Here is a 22,666-nt window from a genome sequence, read left to right as displayed (position 1 = left end):
TTCATTTTATTCTTAATTGAAAATTAAATCTTCTTGACAGCATACTCAAGAATGTTTCTACCGAAATCGAGTCACTTTTTTCTCGAATAAAATTCAAAAATCATGCTGAACGTTATCAAACACCAATGCTAGGACTTAATGAGTTTTTGGACTGCCGCTCTCTTTTTGTGCCGTAGTATCTTGATTTATTTTGCGAGGGAAGCTCCGTACTCTTAGAGGATGATTGTCATTCTTAATATGTTGGAGCGCCTTCAATTTCGTATGATACTGTGCAACACCTCTGTTGTGAAATAGTTGCTTGAGGCGCCGTGGCCGTGAGCACATTGCGGACAGCCGGCCAGCGCCTACAAACCTAAGGGGATACTTCAAGCATTGCGCAATGCGTGAAGTATCCCCTTAGGTTTGTAGGCGCCAGCGCGAGTTTTGCGCTGGCAGCACGCCACTCCGCTCTGTGGTTAGCCTCTAACATTTTAAACTCGAGGAGTCAGCGTTTTTCAACTCATGATTTTGAAAAGTTTGCACACTCTGCATGGATAACTCTTATTTAAATTGATGAAAACAACATATGTATCAAAGGAAAATATAATGTGTGTTTTGTAAATATTAAGGTGGTTCCGTGTCTATTATGATTTCCAAAGCAATTTAATTTTTTCTTTCATATTGTGGGCTTTTACTGTGCTGCGGCGTGGTGTACTCGCAACCATGTGTTCAAAATTGGACGTATTTGACTCTGAAAGATCAATGTACAAATGGGTTAGAACCAACGATTTCGTGATTCTTGGCTTTTTCCTTCTTTTTTTCACCTCATTCATTTTTGTATAGTTTCATCCAATACAACTGCGGCTCATTGAGGTTAATATTAATGCCATCGCTTGGAGAGGATTTTACAAATATTTGTCGCATTTGAAAAATTTAAATGTTTTTAAAATGAAGTAATATTTTCATTTAAAAAAAGAAAAAAAGGTAAAAATAAAACCAAATATTCACCAATGATAATTTGAAAAGATGAATCAAAATAAAAAAGTCAAATTTCATATGAAAAGAGAGTTACCATATTAACACCTCCTTCTCCTTCAAATTTCTAATTTCGGTATTGTCAATATAATTTTACGGACTAAAATATAACGCTGAGACCAAGCCATTGTCGTTTATTTTACACGTGGACGTAAACTACTGGACAAAAAATCGTTGACGGAATGTCCTGAAACCTTCGGAAAAATCTATGAAATATATGTTTGTAAGTTTTGTAGGTCATTAGCTCAACCTGAAGATAGCACTGGCCATGAAACAATGTAAGCTCAGTCTTTCTGCTACCTAAGAAAAGAACTGCTGCGTCCTTTAAAAAGGTCGTTTTAGAAAAAAGGAAACACATTGCACGATACGCACTTTTAGTTCTATGCTACATAGGTTAACATAAAGTATTAACGTGTTGAATTGACGATTTAAGGTGACACGTATTATGTTTGCCGCAATCAGGATAACGCAAAACGCCTTCAATTAGAATTGATACTGCACGTATGACCACAGAGTTTAAATAGTTATCGCTTTTGCGCCTGCAGCGGGCCGTTGTCTTTCGCCACATAGGAGCCGTTCTATCAATCATTTTCAAATACATTTTTAACATTTGTTACTTATAATTATTCATCAATTTTTGGATAAGATTATGATTTTTGGAATAATGATAAAATTGTAATTTCATATGAAAAGTGATCTATACTACCCGCCCACCAATTATGTTTTGAAAACGGATCAAGAACTTTGGAACCGAAAACTTTTAAACGCAATTCAACCCCAAGTGATTTGTCGCGGCAAATCCGATTTAAAGGTCAAAATTAAACCAAGACTTTTGAATATTTTGGTTTGCGGGCCCATAATACTGATGAATGTTGTAATGGCAGTCAACGGTGACTCTCATTTCCCGAGGTAAAAGGTTAAAATAAGATATATCCAGTAAGAAATCTCGTCTTCTTCTTTCGCAGCCAATTTACGTTTTTAAAATTGGGTGGGCTGCATGTCTGCAATGTTTGATTAAAAATCCCAAACCAATTCCAAGGACAAAATTTGTTATCCCCCTTCGGTTGGAACATACCCTTGCAGTTTGAAAATCCCAAGAAAAAGGGAGTTGTCTTGTTTACCCGCATGATATTTCCAAGAATGGATTAAGGGACCAAAATATGCCCATGAAATCCCTTGAGGCTGAACTAATTAAACAGTATTAACTGCAAAGTTATGTTAGACGATTTTCTAGATTTAGTCGATAAACGGATAGTTTTCACTACTGGCACATTAAATGCTACTTTATTCTGATCGTCAAAAACAATAAATAGAATTTGAAAATGATAAAAATAGTATTTTTTGCAGCAATTATTTACGTAAAAAGTATCTAGAACAAACGTTTTCAAGGATTAAACTGAAGATCAATGAAACAGATTGCAGGGGCATGAGCGATAACTATTGCGACACTACGGTCGTGGGTGCCGTATTCTTTCCACATGAAGGCGCTTCGCTGCGTTCTGTCCGTAGCTGACAATACTCGCTTCGGTTTCACTCCTTACTTTCATGCGTTTACATTATGTTTCAACCTGCACAGCGCACAATGAAAAAAGAGTTAGTTTTTTATGGTCAGTATCTACGGGCAACTTTTTAAATTTAATATTTTAAATCCTTCTTTATGGATTGGCTTACCTTAGAGCCGGTGCAAGCTGCAACTACCTCCTGGATAGTCCAAGGGGTGACGACCACAATGAAGCCTAAAGACATGGCGGCCATCGTTCGCGAAGTGTTCATACTCATCCGCCTCTCTTGCGCCAACATCTGCACAGAAAAAATTAATTAATTGAATGAAATATTATGGATGTGACTGCCCAGGAGAAAAGAGTTTTCAGCGCTGAAAAATTCAAAATTAAGGTATCGATGTCATCGCTTTGAAAAGTCACCGGGGAAAAAGAATTTCAATGGTTACTATTGATTTGATTTGATATGATCTCCAAGAAGTTCGGTTGGTAGTATTGGAATTCTAACGTAAATAGCTTAATACACTACTAGTAATGCAATCAAATGAATGAGTAAAAGTTATTAAATGGTACTGGTTGCTAGTTTTCTTATGCATAATCAGGAATTTCGTAGCCACCGAAATTTCAATCCGAGGTTTTCCAACCAGTTTGACTTAAAAAATGCCATTAAATGAAAATTTGGGTGAGGAAAGTGACAAAATGGAATTTTGAAAAAAAAAGTCCAAAGTTTGTAAACGCTATTATTGTGAGGCTACGTTTTTTCGCAACTCATTTTCAAGAATTCTAGAGTTCAATGCACGCTTCGGACGGAAAAGTACTGTAAACGAGTCATTTCTTTCAAAGAAAGAAAAAAAAAGAAAGAAAGAAAAAGAAGAAAAAAACCCGACGAAAATGAAAGGGTCGATCACTTTCCCATCAAAGTTCATCACTGAAAAAAAGTTTGGTCTAAGAACCGAACGTTTGGTGTTCCATATCATCCCAATTATTCGGTTCGTCAAACCAAACTTTCGGTCCGTTTAGATCTGTTATCACATAATTGAATATAGCTGTCAATAATGGACGAGGTCATGCACATCCCATCAAACACTGTGATTGGCTTATTCGACGATTAGCACCAATCAAAAGACATGACTTCGATGACTTGATATCACTCACTGATCGTGTAACAAGAGCTTAAACGGCCCGATTTTTCAATTCATATGACCAAACACCCCAAAAGTTTGGTTCATACGACTGAATTTTTTTTTCAGTGATGAGCCTTCGAATGAACCGATTGACGGTTAAGTCACGTCAGACAGAACGTGACGGGAGGCAATGTGACAACCTTTTTGCTCCACTGCGATGAACATTAAACACATTGTTTCTTCGCTTTTGACACCAGACTTTCCTGGCTGGTGGCCAGATCTTATTGATTTCCATTTTAATGTTAAAACCTCGCATTCAGCCTCCCTCCTCCCCTTCCTCCTTGCGTTTCTCTGGAGACTGGGTCCTGTCGGTGGGTCTTTGATTTAATTTGCGCTTGCAGTTGACTATGGTCGTTACTTCGCTCATGAAGACAGAGCATTCCGGGTCACGATTCTTTGCGATTGCAATTTTTCCAACTCCATCCGGCCTCGGGTCTTGTGCTTTTCTCGAGGTAGGTCCAAGACTAAATGAAGTGGTAACAGCCTGTGAGGCTTGATTGTGTTGGAACGTTCCAAAGTTTAACCAGACAATTCTTATTTATTTATTTATGAACGGGCGTATGAATGTAGTCTGGGTGTTGTGCGAGAATAGGTTATATATGCAAATGTTAAAAATGAAAATTAAAAATAGTTAATTTGGTTGTTTATTATATGTTATAATTATATTTGTAAAACAAAGGTAATTTACACTTGTAAGCAGGTGGTTGTAACATAATTTGATGAAATAAAGAAAGAAAAAAAAAATTATGAACGGGGTATGTTTCACGATGAAAAGTTCCTATATCGTCTGTAAAATTATATAAAAAATTATGAACGGATTTCAAAATAACATTTGCAACCGTTCTTGAATTGCTAAAAAAAAAATTTCAAAATGAAACTTTGCAACATTGCAATGCAAGTAACACAATGAACAAAGCAGCTCTTCTCTTCGTTCTTGAGTTGCCGAATAAATTTCAAAATGAAACTTTGCAACACTGCAATGTAAGTAACACAGTGCAACAAATTAGCTCTCTTCCTTTCGAATAACCAACTTCTGAAGGATTTACGTGATCTAAACTTGAGCCGCGTGGCGTTGATACATTCTAACAATCCATACCGTATTGCCTAAAGAATGAAAATGTTCTGAACTAATCTTAAAATTTCAAAAAATTCGAAAAAAAGGGATTACAACCCAATAATTTTGTTCTGTTTTTTAGGCAGACTAAAACTCCCAGAAGTGTTTTTAGTTGTCTGCCCTACGTCTTGATTACGACGAACAATGTTTTGGGATAAAAATGTTTGGTATAAAGCATGATATCACAAGAAAGGAAGTTTCAAACGACAATGAATATGATGTCTTTTTAAACATGTCCGTCAAATTTAGTTGAAAAATCGGCGGGCTACACAATACCGTCACCTTCCAGCCAAAGTATCACAAGCATCATGCGATGTGTAAACATTTCCGCCGCAATTTTATTTTTCACAGAGAAATTTTTGGTTGAGCCTGAAAATTTCACCGAATTCATAGGCAGCACAAAGAAAATTCAGTGAAATTTTCGGACAGTTCCGTTGATCAATGTTTCTGTAAATAAATAAATTGAAATTTTTAAACGTCGCATGGTGCTTGTGATACTTTGGCCGGAAGGTGACAATATTAGCTCATGTGTGCTTAATTTTGCGTACCTCTTCAATTAAAGGGGAATATCCACCTGGCCATACCTCCTCATTAAACGTTATCACGCATGACTGTCAGATCCTTCGAACAGTTGGATTTATTTCTGTCAAACGGAACTATGTGCATAATGACGTGAGCCCTGTTATGCATGTATCCTTATGGGTCTCAGGGCTCACGTCTTAATGCACACAGTTCCGTTTGATAGAAATACGTCCAGTTGGCGGGTACCACTATCACGGCTTGTGAGCACTTACTTTTGCCTACCTGCTCAAATGAAGGAAAATCTCCTCCTGATGCCCATTGCCCATGCAGAGAAGAGACAACGCATAGTGAATCGAGTCAATGGGAGAGATCGGACAATATTTTTAACCTTTAAAAGCTTATAACTCCGTTCATAAAAAACTTTTAGGTTTTAAAAAGTGGTTCCATTGGTATCCTCGTAAAATTTTCTTTTAGAGGCACCCCTTAAAATTTAAAATGTGACGAATTGAACATCAAAATTTGCACACTGAAAAGAAAATCTCGGTGTATTTACTAAGAATAGGGTAACATTACCAAGAATTCAGGGTTCTTTTTGATCCCAGTTTTCTCTGGGTAAAATTACCATTTATGGAATTGGTAATTTTACCCAGAATTCTCGGTAAAATTATTGAACTTTCTCGGTAATTTTACTGGACCTTGGTAAAAACGCCAATATTTTTTATCGACAATGGTAGAATTACCGAGATAAAATGGCAAAGTTACCGGGAATTGATTACCAATAAAAGTAGTATTCCTACCTGAAAGAAAACAGTAAAAATACCAGTTTTTAGGTAAATTTACCAGTCTGCCTTGGTAAAATTACCAATAATTGGTAGAGAAAGTGAGATGGTGAAGAGATGGAAGAAGAACGAAAGACGAAGAGAATGGAGAGATGCCAACTTCCGGAGGATCTCTACCATGACAGATTCCTGTGGAGAATAGGCGTCGCAGAGCGCCCTTGCGCGCCGTAAAAGCGGCTCATACATACATACAAAGTGAGATGGTAAAGGTACCAACGGACCTTGGTAAAAACGCCGAGAATTTTTTTTTTCAAGCAGTTTTAGTCAACATTATCATGTCCGACCTCTCCGATTGACTCGATCCACTGTGCGCTGTCCCGTGGGGTAGGAAACGGTGTGCGAGATCCGCGAATCAAGGCTCAACAAAGGGACGGGACGCGAGGGGGGTGGAATTTAAGCGGCTGAAATTTAAGTAACGAGCGGTCGTAAAGCGGGAGCCGATTGCCGATTGCTCCGCTCTATTGGCGACCTGTAACTCACCGAATTATCGCGGCTATTAGGTTGGCCGCGTCTCCTCTATTCAACCCTTTTCCCACCCCCTCACCCCGGCTGAGCTTCCGTATTCTGGCCTCAGATTTTCTACCCCTCGACTTACTCCCCTTCTAAAAGGACAGTGGAAAAACAAGGATTAAAAAACGGGAAACAAGGCTAAAAATACAAAAATAATGAAACCCGGGACGTTTCGACTCAAAACTGAGTCATTCTCAGTCGGAAACAATAAAAATTTAAGAAACGTCTCGGGTTTTATTATTTCTGTATTTTTAGCCTTGTTTCCCGTTTTTTAATCCTTGTTTTTCCACTGTTATCATTGTCTTGGGCTGCTCTTAAAAATTTGTATCTCCTAAAAGGACGAAATACTTGTAATAAGGGAGTAGTAGGGTGTCTGATGATTTGTTAAGAAAACAAAAAAAACTTATAACTTTTCCTGGATTTCCTTGAGCAAATGTACACGCATTGTGTGACTTTCGATCAATGAAACAATTTCTCGCGGGCTGAAATTCTAGACTGAAACAAAGTCATGCTGCATAAGAAGATGAGAGAAAAACATCTGCGTCTCCTCTTTTCAACCCTTTCCTCGCCCCTCGCCATGGCTGAACTTCCGTATTCTGACCTTAGAATTTCTACCCCTCGTCTTACTTCCCTCCTTAAGGGATGAATATTACTTACAATGAGGGAGTAGGAGGGTGTCTGATGATTTTTGGAGAAAACAAAATAAAACAACTTATAACTTTAGACGTATTTTGTTCGCTGCAACAACTGTTTTCTGTTTCTTGTTTCGTGTTATTCGCGTCACTTTTTCGTAGCCAATGAGAGTAAAACTGCCAAAAGTGAGGTTAGAAGTCCTGTTACAACCTCGTCGAAACATTCATTGAGATAACGTTCTGATTGTTTCAAAACAATGTTCTTAAAACGTTGCCAAATCGTGCAAAATAAGTACAGAAATAAAAATAGGCCACGCTCCTTAACATAAACAACAGCCGAGCAAAATACGGTTGTTACCAGATGTTTCGAGTTGTTGCGTCGAACAAAATACGTCTTATTCCTATATTTCTTTTAACGAATGTACACACATTGTTTGACTTTCGATCAATGAAGCCACCGTAATTCCTTGAAAACTTTCTCGATTTGATTGAATTTTCGTTGATGTTGGCAGAATATTCTTTGTAAATTTCAAGCTAAAGAGTTGGCTTGTTCCTCTTCAAAAATATAAAATAGGAACGGAAATTTTGAAACACCGCAATCGGGATACGTAGTTTTGCACTTTGGTTGTAAACATGAAGCTAAGTAGGTCCGTTATCGTCCATCAACAAAAATGGCTGGTATTTGGTACTCAACAGTCCAAAATTTCTTTTCCCCTTATTTTCCGGGGACTTTTTTCAGAAGCAGATTACCGACAATCATTTAGATGCCTACAATTTTAAATTGAATATACTATCGGAGCCAGTGGCGTGGCGTGCTTTGCGATAAATCGATTTTGTGACATGTAAACCTACGGCAAAAAATCGACTATAAAGGTGTTCGCTGCGAACACCCTGTTTATCGATCCTTTTCCATAGGTTTAAGTGGCGTAACAATCGATATATCGCAAAGCACGCCACGCCACTGATCGGAGCGCGAAAAGCTCTCACAATGACTCAAGAAAATATCAACACACTTAGAGCTGAAAGGGCACAACTGGACACAACACAACCAGACTTCCTAGTTTTCCTTGAGCGAATGTACACAAAATACTGACATGATATTATTTAATAATTTAAGTATTAGTTTGTTGACTGTGACTTACAATCATCGAAACGAATTCCCACGGGTGGAAATTCTCGATTTATCAAGGTTATGCTATGTAAGAAAATATAGAAAGAGTTCTCGACTTATCAAGGTTATACTACTTAAAAAAGACATGTGAATAGCACGTGATTACAAAATATGTCCGTTATCGTCTATAAAGGAAAATGATTAATCTTCAACAGACCGAAAGTTTTTCGTCCTCTCAGTTTCAAAAAAATGTATTCAACGTGTTACTGTCAATCATTAGGATTGATAAAACTTTAAAGAGCAATGCCGTCAAGGAGCAAATAATAAACATAGCTCTCACTATGTCCTAGAAAATATCACCGCGTTTATGGCAGAAACGTCAAAAAGTTGTAATATTTTAGCGAATTCGCTCTGTGCGCGTTGATGATCGCAACAAATGAAACAGGAAAACTTTTAGTGCGGTGAATATTTTCAACTGTAAATAGACCAATATTGTTAAATCTTTATATTGCTTTCACTTATAGCGATGTGTAACAACTTGATACGAGTAGCGACTAAAAGTGGTGCAATTTTGACTAGACTTGTGACTTTGTTGATTATTGAAACATTTTATAGTAAAATCATTTATGCAGAATCTCCCAAAAACTCCTACGTCATAAATTTTCTCAAATTTGTTCACCCTGTAATATACAGACCTAAATTTTTGCATGGCAATTTTTCCTTGAAAGCACGAATCGGCCATTGCCTAAAGACGGAAAAATGGCAGATTTTTTCGATTAAAAATGAAAAACTTATACCGTGTTAGTGTCTTATCGTGGATTCGCACCTGTTATGCAAAGAAATAGTTTTAAAGATTTCTCTAGACAACCGATCACAAATTCTCCTACACATCGTGGACAACTTAATCGAAAAATTGTTTTAATTCTTAATCCCTTTTTTAAATGCTTTTAATTGCTCTAAATTGGTAAATTTATATAAATCTAATTCATTGCAAATTTAAAATAATACTGTGTTGACTTGATTTTTTAAATTCGGTTGGTAAATATAGGCACAATACTTTTAAATTTTAAACTTTTTCGTGGATGCCTGTCGATAATCAGCAATGAAAATGTATCCATCGACAGATCTCCTGCAAGGCCACGTGCATTCAAACGGGACTTCAAAACGTATTCGGAGCTCATTTAGTATAACTTTGAAACTGAGAGTCCTGCTTATCTTTGTATCACCCAGAATCGGAACCGCCAATCTTGGTATTCACTTTAATGATCACCTGACTCCGAGCCACAACAAGGACCTGGCTTTGAAAATTTGTCAAGAAATTGTACATCTGTCTAAAAATCGGCAATTCCATATCGTCGACCTACGAGGAAACCCATCGGATACTACTCTTGTTCAAGGCTTACACGAGAGTTCAATTTCCACCGTTTCGATACGCCAGCACACCAAATTGGATATCTTTTCACGGAATCGAAATCAAAAAAACCTCATCGTCTTTCTTACAGAAACCGACAACATTTTCAGTTTGATTCTGACAACCGCCTCTCATACAAATCAAACGAGAATTCCTACCAACTTTTCATGTGCGAGCAGCAGTTCTTATGCCGAGAATAACGCCCAGGGAGAACTACCAAATTACTGCGTCACGTACGACTCAGTCGTTGGTTCCGAGCAAGTAAATACCAGTTGTAACTACAGATTGCATTTAACTCCGGCAGAACTTAAAGGTAAGTCTCCTTTGACGGACCAGTTACTTTCATTTACACGCGGACTCTACTCGCACAATATCTGGAACTACAAAAATTACATCGTCTTCATGGTTGATCAGAAAAGTTGGAGGAAGCTCACTTCAACACAGGAGCGCCCAGGAATTGAGAAATCCCAATATTCGTCCAACTCCGCACTCTCCAACGCGGATGAAATCGAATCTCGCAACTTAATCTTTCTCTTTGACGTATTCTGGCGGTTCTTCAGGGGACACAGAACGACCATCTGCTTCGAACAACACTGCATTTGGTACGATCGCTTTGAACGGAGGCTCCTTTATTACGGAGGATCAAAAAATGAGAGATACTTCGATTTTACCTTTCGAGTCTTTCACGACCGGACGAGTAACGATTTCGTCTACAAAATAGGCTTTGGTCGCGCGTTTCATTTCAGCAAATCTGACTTTAAAACACCCCAGCTCTTCGGAGAACTCTCGAATTTGATCTTCGAACAAGATGCCGAATACATCTTGCTAGATAAAACTGATGCCCCATATGGTGATGTCGGCCTGGAGCAAAACCTCGATCTTATCATCTTCGAGGGTGGTTATGTTTTGGAAGAGTCAGAGATCTCCCAATTCCACCTGACACCGAGTTTCGAAACCCTTTACTACTGTTTCCTGGCCCCTCGCCGTGGGTTCATGCCACAGTACCTCGTGGTCGTCAAATGCTTCTCGCCTCCAGTCTGGCTGGCCATAATTATAGCGATCGCCACTTCGTGGCTCATGCAATGGGTGTTCCAGCGGTTCCAAGTCATGCATTTCGCGCATTTCTATTCGGACACGGAAATAAGTGCGTTCGAAGACTCATCATCATTCCTCGCCATTTATTCCTACTTCCTCAGCGGTAGTCCACCGACTTTGCTCTTGGGCAAATTCCTGACCGGGAGGATTTGTTTCCTCGTCTTCACGTTCCTAAATCTCATAATCGGAACCGTCCTTCAGAGTGGGCTGACGACATTACTGACTAGTTACGTGCGATATTCCGACGTCGAAACCCTGGAAGAATTGGAACAATCCGGACTTTACATACAAACACCGAGTGTTGAGGCAATTTCGGACATCTTGGGAGAGTCCGGGCACGCACAGCTGAAACAGCAACTAACCGATAGCAGATACTATTACGAGCAACTAGCAGTAGAACTCCTTGATGAGTATGACCATAATATTTTCCTTTGTGATTCGTCACCGAATGCGACGAATGCACACGAACACAAGATAAAAAACAACTGCACGGACAAGATCGGCGAGTTGGAGAAAAATATAGTTTCGATCGCGAGTTCGGACGCGTATTTGGACAGGTTACCATATTCATTCATCACGGCGAAGAATCGAATTACATCCAGAGGATTCCTTACCTCCACGGAGATCGAGTTCCACCTGATCGATGAATGTTTGACCATGTACCCGATTTCGTACCTGATTGTCGAGAACTCTATCTTTACTGAAATATTTGATAAAAAGATGAGCCAGTTAATCGAAAATGGATTCACGGCTAGCATTTTAACCTCTGAGTCCATGGAATACTTCTTTGAATCATATCGTCAAAGAGACGAGGGAGAGGGATCCCTCAGGCCATTCAGCATGATCGATTTGCAGCTTGCGTTTATGAGTCTGGGTGTTGGACTTTTCGTCAGTTTCTTTGTTTTTTTAATAGAACTTTACTACGGTTGGTCTAAGTGAATGTATAAAGGTTGCTTCCTAGGTGCATGCGCGGTATGATCAAAAAGTTCCGGGAATCAGTACGCCACCTGAATTGATATGGAATTTTTTGGGAAGCTACAAACTGCAAAAACCGATGGTATGTTGATTTTTGTGCTATTTTAATTCGCTCTTTTACAGTAAATATTTAATTTTGCATAAGTTCAACTTTGGTAGCACAGTATACTGATAGCTAAAATGATGTTCGTAATTGTCTAATAAAGTAAATGAGGTTAAAATTCCTCTCCTAATGTTTGAGCTGAATAAGAAACGGAGCATTTTTTCGCTTCATAAATGAGGGTATCTTCCGTACTTTCTTACATACTCAGAAATACGTATATGATTGCTCATAGGTAGTCAAGTTTAAAAGACACAGAATTTTACCATTAGATAAGTTTAATCTATTCTTTTAGCCGCTTGTTTCTATGAATGAGTGTCTTAAATATTAAGGCATATTCTATAATGTATCTTCTTTAATTTATGAACAATAGTTTTTTCTTAAAAATAGTTCGTTTTATTATAATAAGAAACTCTAATTGAGAAACATTATTATTTGTGAATCATTGCATACTTTGTGTTTTTCTGTTATTGAGTAAATAGATTATTCAGAGCATAACTTTCTATATTTTCGTTGGCCACTATTCAGGCCAAACAAAGTCGGTGGTCCTGCTTAAACGTTTATGCCCTCAGCTTCTGAAGGGCACATCACATTTTGTACACATACAATTTGTATCAAAGAATCATACATAAATCGTTATTCCGCGTTTCCGCAGCGTCGAGTAATTGCGTGTAGCACATCAGGGCAAAAAACGCCTTCAATTACGCTTGATACTGTGCAACACACAGGAGTTGATATATTTGTATCAAAGGATCGAACCCAACGTAAAACGTAAGACTCTACTTCACTTAACGTCGCGTCGTTAGCTTTGCCTCATTGCAGGTAGCACATCAGGGCAAAAAACGCCTTCAATCACGCTTGATACTGTGGAACACCCAAGTGTTGACATATTTGTATCAAAGAACTGAACCTAACGTCAAATGTAGGATCGTTTTGATGAGGAACGAAAGAGCCAAGTCGTAAAGTTCCACGAGTAGGTTAAGCCTTCAGGAATTCTGAAAATAATCCCACTTAAGTCATCAAGATAATTTATTCACCTTTTTCAATTCAGATATTCGACCTTATAAAATTTTCTAAACTATATGTTAATTGCTGGGCAACGAAGCCGCCAAGAGGGAGGCTTCTTTGCTAATGAAATAAGTCACCTCGATTCTGACTGCATTTATCTTATTATTCTAGACAATTTTAACTAACTTATCTAATCTAGTCTACGGTTGAGTGATGCAGAAAAATAGAGTGAGGAATAAGGAAATCTGATTGATCTATATTTTTGCCGGTGTGAAATAATTTCGTTAGTTATTTTTACCACATGGTGACCTCCAAATTTACTTGATACGTCTTATAGGATATATACGTCGTCGATTAAAATCTAACTACAAAAATGAGGGACAGAGAATGAAATTTTTTTCGAACAGAAACATCTTAACGATCAGGCAACCAAGATGCCACATATTCACAAGTCGTACCGCCAGTGGCGAAGCCTGAATGATCGATTATCGATATTTTTTCCATTCGAAGCTATGATAAAGAGTCGACTATTAAGGTGCTCGTTGCGAGTACCCTTTTTATCGATCCTTTCCGATAGGTTTGAATGGCAGATCAATCGATACATCGCAAAGCACGCCACGCCACTGATCACTCTTCTTTGATAACTTGGCTTTAGGTAAAAACTACTTCTTCTTGGCGCTATATTGCAGACTTTTCATAAAAAAGCTCTAAAAGCTTCTCTTATTTTTTGACTGTTCCTTGGGCCGAAATTGTCTCTGTGTTGAAATGGCTGAGAAAGAACTGGGTACGTTATTTTTTTGACGATCAAATTATCTTCCTTTTCTTTGGTACTAAAACGAGAATCATCAAAATATGGCCTTCATAAAATTATAAAAGACGAGACCGTCTAAATTCGCGGACTAATAAAAGAAGCAAACTGTAAGCTTCTTGATTTATTATCACCTCACGATTTTCCCTGCTTTTCCTCTCAAATACTACGTCCGATATCTTGAGAGGATATTTAAAGCACTTGACTTTAATGCAATTGTAGGTGGAGAGAGAAGACTTCCTGATTGGCATAGCAATGGCTGATCCTGGTCGAGAGAAAAAAAAAAAAATAAATAAAAGGGAAAAATAATTTCTAACGGAACATAACTTTTATTTTCGCTTCAGTAAAAAATTGAAACAGCTTTCTCTGGACTCGTGGAGATTTTGTAAGAGTGAGCCAAATGAAGCAACTACCGAAAAACCGTTTTGAAGATCGATATGGTTTCTCTACGAAAAATGGATATTTTCACTCGAACAGTGCGAACCTGTGGTATATATTAACAACTAATTTTTTAGTCAGGGCGCCAAATGGTTAACTCAGTGCAGATTTGTGTATCTACTAGAGTTTGCGGCTTTGTCTCAAAGAATATGAGGTGGGTATGCAGAGTACTAAAATGAGAGGACCTTTCTGCTATAAAAAACTCAATAGTCTCTAACAATGAATTCACAGGCTTAAAAGTTCTGGATCATGCCAGGATGTAAGAGATAATTTGACTCGCTTCTCAGCGCTAAATAACGCCGATGTAATAATATAAAACAATTTCGTTCCTTCAGGATTTTTTTGCGAAATTGAACTTTTTATTTTAAAAGGGGAAAATTTCCTTTAAAAAAAACCCATTTTCTGGTCTCATCTCTGATCTATAAGAACTAAAAATTCCTTTGACTAAGTTCGATATCATGTTGGCACCAACGTGATGATTCCTAGCTGAGTCCGTTTAAATGTTACATACTTAATGCATTTTGGCGGACTTCTTGACCCCTTTTTATCGCACCTGTGAGACAACCACTCATCCTTCCTTCTTGAAGTCCGTAAGGACTAAGCCCCTCCCCCAATTTTTCAGGAAATGAAAGAAAAAGCCTGATTTATCATCAACGTTTTCTTATTGGGATCCTTACGTAACGCTGAGGGCTGATTATTGACAAAACTATATAGACAAAGAAGATAAAGGTGAAATTAAGCGATCCTATTGGTGGTAGAGGGTGATTACAATATGGACATATGAGGTGAGTTATAGACCAATTAATCGTAGCTCGCGAGAGATCCTATAATCAATCCATCATTATCCCTTTTTGTCTATCGCACAACCACCAGTTTTAACCAAACGGATTGCTCCTATTTCCCTTTGTCCTCTTTGTCCATTGATTTGTCTATCAATTTCATTCCATTAGCCCTCGCTGCTTTATTCAGTAACATAGCAGTAATAATTACTATTGAAGGCAGCACCTACTCATCAATCATCACCGCAATGAGCGTGATGAAACCCAAAACGCCTTCAAATTGGCAGTATGCAACACATCACAACATATCGACATACTCCATATCAACATATCGATGGCCAAAGAGCGGAACCCCATACCATCGTTTGAGACGTTCCAGATTTCCTGTCATTCTTTATTTCTTGGCTTGAGAACTAGTCCACGTAATTCCTTGAAGATTTGTTCGATTTGACTGAATTTCCGTCTATGTTATTAGAGTATTACTCTACATAAATCTGATGTTATTACTTACTCTGCCCCCCTAGAGAAAAATTGGCCGGAAGCTGTATCTCATTTAAACTTGGTACACGCTTAGATATTGTAGTGAGGAGTTGATTAAAATCATTCTGATCAGAAGAGATTATTCTGATCACAGGACGCCCGCGAGAGCGAAAAGTTGTTTTTCCAAAAAGTAATGCATTGGGGATACGCGGTTGTTTACGGGTGATTTCACGATAACTGGAATAGTTTTGTCGCCGTAACAGACAACACATTTCTCTGTCATATTTTTAGTAGTGATGATAATCACTCTAATTTTTTTTCATTTATCTACTCAGGGTCATGTGTTATAACGCTTTTCGAAGATTTATCGCTCTACTTTTCAATTTTAATTTATTAATGGCCAAAAATGTGCTGTCTGTTACGCTGACTTTTTACCGCGTAACAGACAGCACATTTTTAGAATTGACATAATATTAATTGAGGAGTGGAGGAATAAATCATTAGAAAGCGTTATAATACGTAACCTTTTGAAGATTCATGCGAAAAAATTCGAGTAATCATTATTTCTACTTAAAATATGACCGAAAAATGTGTTGTCTGTTACGGCGACAAAACGATTCCAGTTATCGTGAAACCACCCTTACGCGCACTGTGCTGAACAGGCTCAATCGTGTTGCGTGACGTTGCAGCACTAAAGACGAGATTTCAGGTATCAGGGGGTATTTTTTGACAGATTTTTGTGGAAATTGGTGTCAGGAGTAATTTTCGACGGGAAACGCGAATTTTTGGTCAGATTTTCAAAATATCAAAATCCAAGATGGCGACCGTGGCGTAAAATGCTTAGTCGGCTCCTGGTCGATAAATTTTCGTAAAGCCGGTATCCGGAGGTATTCATCGACGAGAAACTCGAATTTTTTGTCAAATTTTCAAAATTTCGAAATCCAAGATGGCGGCTGCGCTCTGTAATGCGGTCTCGGCGCCTGGACCATCAATTTATGTGAGACTTGGTGAAAATGAAAATGAGGACGAAGATGTTGTCCCCTCGTCATGGTTAAAAACTATGTGGGTCGGGGGCAGCTCGCGGAGCGAGTCGCAATTTCATCGCGAAGCGAATAACCGGGGGTCCAGGGGCACTCCTCGGCAAGGCGCGTCAGCTCGCGAAGCGAGCTAATCACGGCTAGTTCTGTATAAATTTCAAGCTATAAAGTTGACTTGTACCTCTACAAAAATATAAAATAGGAACTGAAATGTTGAAAAAGCGCGATTGAGATCGTGGTTTCGCACTCTGGCCGTCAATATGGCAGCTAAACATGTCCGTTTTCATCCATCGACAAATATGGCTGGTACTCAGTACTCAACAGTCCAAAATTTGTTTTCCCCTAATTTTAAATTGAATACACTCAAAAAAAAAATAAAAAAAAAAAAAAAATCTGGCTCCAGGAGCCGTGATGGAGATGTTGCATGTGTGAGGAATTTGCGATTTGACTGTTGATTCTTATATAAAAGTTCGCGAGAAACACGATGGTGCCACTGGTTTTCTCTGAAATCAACTTCCAAGCTCAAAAAAAGCTCTCAAGTTGAGGCCAAAATGGCCGGGGATATCCCACGCTATCCTGAGAGTCCACCTCTACATCAAGACAAACTCTTAACGCAAAGATAGGGAGCAAATACATTGACAGGGCTGCCACTTTATTTGGGGACTCTAAAACTGAAAACACGGCATCACTGCTAATGTATTTGCTCCCTATCTTTGCATGGAGAGTTTGTCTTGATGTGGAGGTCGACTCTCAGGATAGCGTGGGATATCCCCTCCATTTTGGCCTCAACTTGAGAGCTTTGTTTGAGCTTGGGAGATGATTGCAGAGAAAACCATTGGCACCATCGTGTTTCTCGCGAACTTTTACATAAGAATTAATAGTCAAATCGCAAATTCCTGACACATGCAACATCTCCATTACGGGCTATGTAGCAATACCGTGCGTTGCCGGTGAGGAGACCGTAAGTCCCCCATTCAGGGGCCGGAACATCGGCCTCTGAGCCCGGAGCTCTTTTTTGCTACGGGTTTAGAGATCGATGTTCCGGCTCCTGAATGGGGGACTTACGGTCTCCTCACCCGCAACGCACGGTAGTGCTATATATCCCGTAATTACGGCTCGGCTCCTAGAGCCGGAGTTTTCTTTTCAATGATACTATCAGAGCGCGAAAACCTCTCACAATGACCTAAAAGAATATCAACACATTTAGAGTTGAAACGGCACAACTGGACACTTTTCCTTGAGCAAATATATACGTAATACTGACTAAACCGAAGATAACGAAACCTTGCATTATTAATAAACAATAGCAAACAATATAAGTATTTGTTGGTTGAGGCTGTCAATGAAACGAATTCTCACGGGTAGAAATTCTCGGCCTATCAAGACGATGCTAAGTAAAAAAAAACATGTAAAGAACACATGACTATACTAAATATGTCCGTTATCGTCTATAAAGGAAAATGATTACTCTTTGACAGACTGAAAGCTTTCCGTCCTTTCAGTTTCAAGAACATTTATTCAAGAACGTGTTACCGTCAATCATCAGGCTTGATCAAACTTTAAAGTGAAATGCCACGAAGGTGCAAATAATAAACATAGCTCTCACGATGTCCTATAAAAAATCACCGCGTTCAGGACAAAAACGGCAAAAAGTTGTAATGGTTTCGCGAATTTGCTCCGGGCGTTTTGATGCGCTCAACAAATGAAACAGAAAAACTCAAAGCGCGGTGAATATTTTCAATTGTAAATCGAAGATTTGTTAAATCTCTAAAATGCTCTCTTTTATAACCACAAAATTAAAGAAGTTTCTCTCGAGTTTGTGACGTGTTAATACGAGTACCAACTTCGTGCGTGAAGCAGTTTTGACTAGCCTTGTAACTACGTTGATTACTAAAACATTTTATAGTAAGCATGTATACATAAAATCTCCCACAAACCTCCTACGTCATAAGTTTTCTCAAACATTTTTTACCTCATCTGCTTCACTTACTTGCTCCTGTAATATACAAACCTTAATTTTTGCATGGCAACATCTCATTGAGCACTATGAGCACACCTTTAGCAAAAAAAGTGATCGGCCATTGCCTGAAGACGGAGATATGACAGATTCGTTCCATTAAAAATGAAAAACGGATACCGTGTTAGTGCCCCTCCATGGATTCGCAACTGTTATTCAAAGAATTAATTATAAACTTTTCGCTTGCCGACCGATCAAAATTTCTCCTTTACATCGTGGACAATTAATTGAATAATTGTACTCTAATTTACATCCAAATCTCTTTTTAAAGTACTTTTAATGCATACTAATTTTTCAATTTATATAAATCCAATCCATTGCAACTATAAAATAATATTGCGTTGACTTAATTTTCTGAATTCGAATAGTATTTATAGGCACAATACGTTTAAATTTTAAACTTTTACGTGGATGCCTGTTGATAATCAGCAATGAAAATGTATCAATCGACGGATCTCTCGCAAGACCACTTGCATTCAAATGGAACTTCAATTCGTATTCGGAGCTCCTTTAATATAACTTTGAAACTGAGAGTCCTGCTCATCTTTTTATCACTGAGAATCGTGACTGCCAATCTCGGTGCTCAATTAAATGACCACTTGACTTTGCGACACAACGACCTGGCTTTGAAAATTTGTCAAGAAATTGTGCATCTGTCCAAAAATCGGCAATTCCACATCGTCGACCTACGAGGAAACCCATCGGATACTACTCTTGTTCAGGGCTTACACGAGAGTTCAATTTCCACCGTTTCGATACGCCAACACACCGAATTGAGTCTCTTTTCACGGAATCGAAATCAAAAAAACCTCATCGTCTTCCTTACAGAAATCGACAACATTTTCAGTTTGATTCTGACAACAGCTTCTCATACAAATCAATCCAGGATTCCTACTAACTTTTCGTATATGAGCAGCAGTCCTTATGCCGAGAATAATCTCCAGGGAGAACTACCAAATTACTGCGTTACATACGACTCAGTCGTTGGTTCCGGGGAAGTAAATACCAGTTGCAACTACAGATTGCATTTAACTCCGGCAGAACTTAAAGGCAAGTCTCCTTTGACGGACCAGTTACTTTCATTTACACGGGGACTCTACTCGCACAATATCTGGAACTACAAAAATTACATCGTCTTCATGGTTGATCAGAAAAGTTGGAGGAAGCTCACTTCAAAACAGGAGCGTTCAAGAATTGAGAAACCCCAATATTCGTCCAACTCCGCACTCTCCAACGCAGATGAAATCGAATCTCGCAACTTAATCTTTCTCTTTGATGTATTCTGGCGATTCTTCAGGGGACACCGAACGACCATCTGCTTCGAACAACACTGCATTTGGTACGATCGCTTTGAACGGAGGCTCCTTTATTACGGAGGATCAAAAAATGAGAGATACTTCGATTTTACCTTTCGAGTCTTTCACGACCGGACGAGTAACGATTTCGTCTACAAAATAGGCTTTGGTCGCGCGTTTCATTTCAGCAAAGCTGACTTTAAAACACCCCAGCTCTTCGGAGAACTCTCGAATTTGATCTTCGAACAAGATGCCGAATACATCTTGCTAGATAAAACTGATGCCCCATATGGTGAAGCCGGCCTGGAGCAAAACCTCGATCTTATCATCTTCGAGGGTGGTTATGTTTTGGAAGAGTCGGAGATCTCCCAATTCCACCTGACACCGAGTTTCGACACCGTTTACTTCTGTTTCCTGGCCCCTCGCCGTGGGTTCATGCCACAGTACCTCGTGGTCGTCAAATGCTTCTCGCCTCCGGTATGGCTGGCCATAATAATAGCGATTGCCACCTCGTGGCTCATGCAATGGGTGTTCCAGCGGTTCCAAGTCTTGTATTTCGCACATTTCTATTCGGACGCAGAAATAAGTGCGTTCGAAGACTCACCAGCTTTTCTCGCCATTTATTCTTACTTCCTCAGCGGTAGTCCACCGACTTTGCTCTTGGGCAAATTCCTGACCGGGAAGATTTGTTTCCTCGTCTTCACGTTCTTAAATCTCATCATCGGCACCGTCCTTCAGAGCGGGCTGACGACATTATTGACAAGTTACGTACGATATTCCGACGTCGAAACCCTGGAAGAATTGGAAAAATCCGGGCTTTACATACAAACACCGACTGTTGACGCAATTTCGGATATCTTGGGACAGTCCGGGCACGCACCGCTGAAACAGCAACTAACCGATAGCAGATACTATTACGAGCGACTAGCACTAGAACTCCTTGATGAGTATGACCATAATAATTTCCTTTGTGATTGGTCACCGAATGCGACGAACACGCACGAACACAATATAAAAAAAAACTGCACGGACAAGATCGGCGAAGTGGAGAAAAATATAGTTTCGATCGCGAGTTCGGACGCGTATTTGGACAGGTTGCCATATTCATTTCTCACGGCGAAGAATCGTATTACATCCAGAGGATTCCTTACCTCCACGGAGATCGAGTTCCACCTGATCGACGAATGTTTGGCCATGTTCCCGATTTCGTACTTGATTGTCGAGAATTCTATCTTTACTGAAATGTTTGATAAAAAGATGAGCCAGTTAATCGAAAATGGATTCACGGCTAGCATTTTAACCTCTGAGTCGATGGAATACTTCTTTGAATCATATCGTCAAAGAGACGAGGGAGAGGGATCCCTCAGGCCATTCAGCATGATCGATTTGCAGCTTGCGTTTATGAGTCTGGGTGTTGGACTTTTCGTCAGTTTCTTTGTTTTTTTAATAGAACTTTACTACGGTTGGTCTAAGTGAATGTATAAAGGCTGCTTCCTAGGTGCATACGCGGTATGATCAAAAAGTTCCGGGAATCAGTAAGCCACCTGAATTGATATGGAATATTTTGGGAAGCTACAAACTGCAAAGACCGATGGTATGTTGATTTTTGTGCTAATTTAATTCGCTCTTTTACAGTAACTTTTTAATTTTGCGTAAGTTCAAGTTTGGTAATACTGATAGCTAAAATAATGTTCGTAACTGTCCAATAAAGTAAATGAGGTTCAAATTCCTCTCATAATGTTTGAGCTGAATAAGAAACGGAGCATTTTTTTGTCTCGTGAATGAGGGTCTTTTCCTTACTTCCTAACACAGTCAGAAATACGTAGATGATAGCTCATCGGTAGTCAAGTATAAAAGAGACAGAATTTTACCATTAGAGAAGTCTAATTTTTTCTTTCAGCCGCTTGTTCCTATGAATGAGCGTCGTAAATATTAAGGCATAATCGATAAAGTATCAGCTTTAAATTGTAAACAATAGTTTTTTTAGAAATAGTTCGTATTATTATAATAAGAAACTCTAATTGAGAAACATTATTATTTGTGAATCATTGTATACTTTGTGAATAAAAAAATTTCACCAACCAAAAAAAAGTTAAAGGTTTTCTGCTATTAATTAAATAGATTAATCAGAGCAAAACTTTCCTATTTTTCGTCGGCCACTATTTAGGCTGAATGGATTCGGTTGTCCTGCTTCAACGCTCATGATGCCCTCTGCTTCTGAACGGCACATCACCTTTTGTACACATGCAATTCGTATCAAAGAATAATACGTAAATCGTCATTTCGCGTTTCCGTAGCGTCGAGTAATTGCGTGAAGTACATCAGAGCAAAAAACGCCTTCAATCACGCTTGATACTGTGCAACACACAGGAGTTGATATATTTGTATCAACGGATCGAACCCAACGTCAAGTATAAGACTCTACTTCATTTGGACTGCATTTTGCAATTTGGAAAAATAAATGCTGGATCTTCTGGAAAAACACTTATGTGCATAGGGAAACTAATGGCATGTACGTTGTTTTGAAACCGAGCTAGAATTTATACTTCCAAATTGTAAAATGTAGTCCATTTAGCGTCGCGTTGTTGGCTTTGGCTCATTGCGTGTATCACATCAGGGCAAAAAACGCCTTCAATCAAGCTTGATACTGTGCAACACACAGGAGTTGATATATTTGTATCGAAGGATCGAACCCAACGTCAAGTGTGAGACTCCACTTCATTTAGCGTCGCGTCGTCGGCTTTGTTGGCGGCATCGAAAGCCAGGAGTGCGTCTATGAACACCAATCAATTATCACC

The 22,666-nt window shown here is 38.9% G+C and overlaps 1 protein-coding gene across 1 annotated transcript in view; it reads right to left on the bottom strand.

The window, feature by feature from the left end:
- The window catches only part of LOC109036102 (trace amine-associated receptor 8c), a 165,629-nt gene that overhangs the window by 15,174 nt on the left and 127,789 nt on the right, over window positions 1-22,666 (bottom strand). Inside the window, 1 exon segment of the mRNA XM_019050053.2 lies at window positions 2,686-2,814. Coding sequence (XP_018905598.2) covers window positions 2,686-2,814 — 129 coding nt within the window.

This window comes from Bemisia tabaci, chromosome 9 (genome assembly GCF_918797505.1).
Source record: "Bemisia tabaci chromosome 9, PGI_BMITA_v3".
NCBI classification, from domain to species: Eukaryota; Metazoa; Arthropoda; class Insecta; order Hemiptera; family Aleyrodidae; genus Bemisia; species Bemisia tabaci.
Note: the sequence above shows the minus strand (reverse complement) of the source record. Positions and strands in the feature narration are given on the sequence as shown.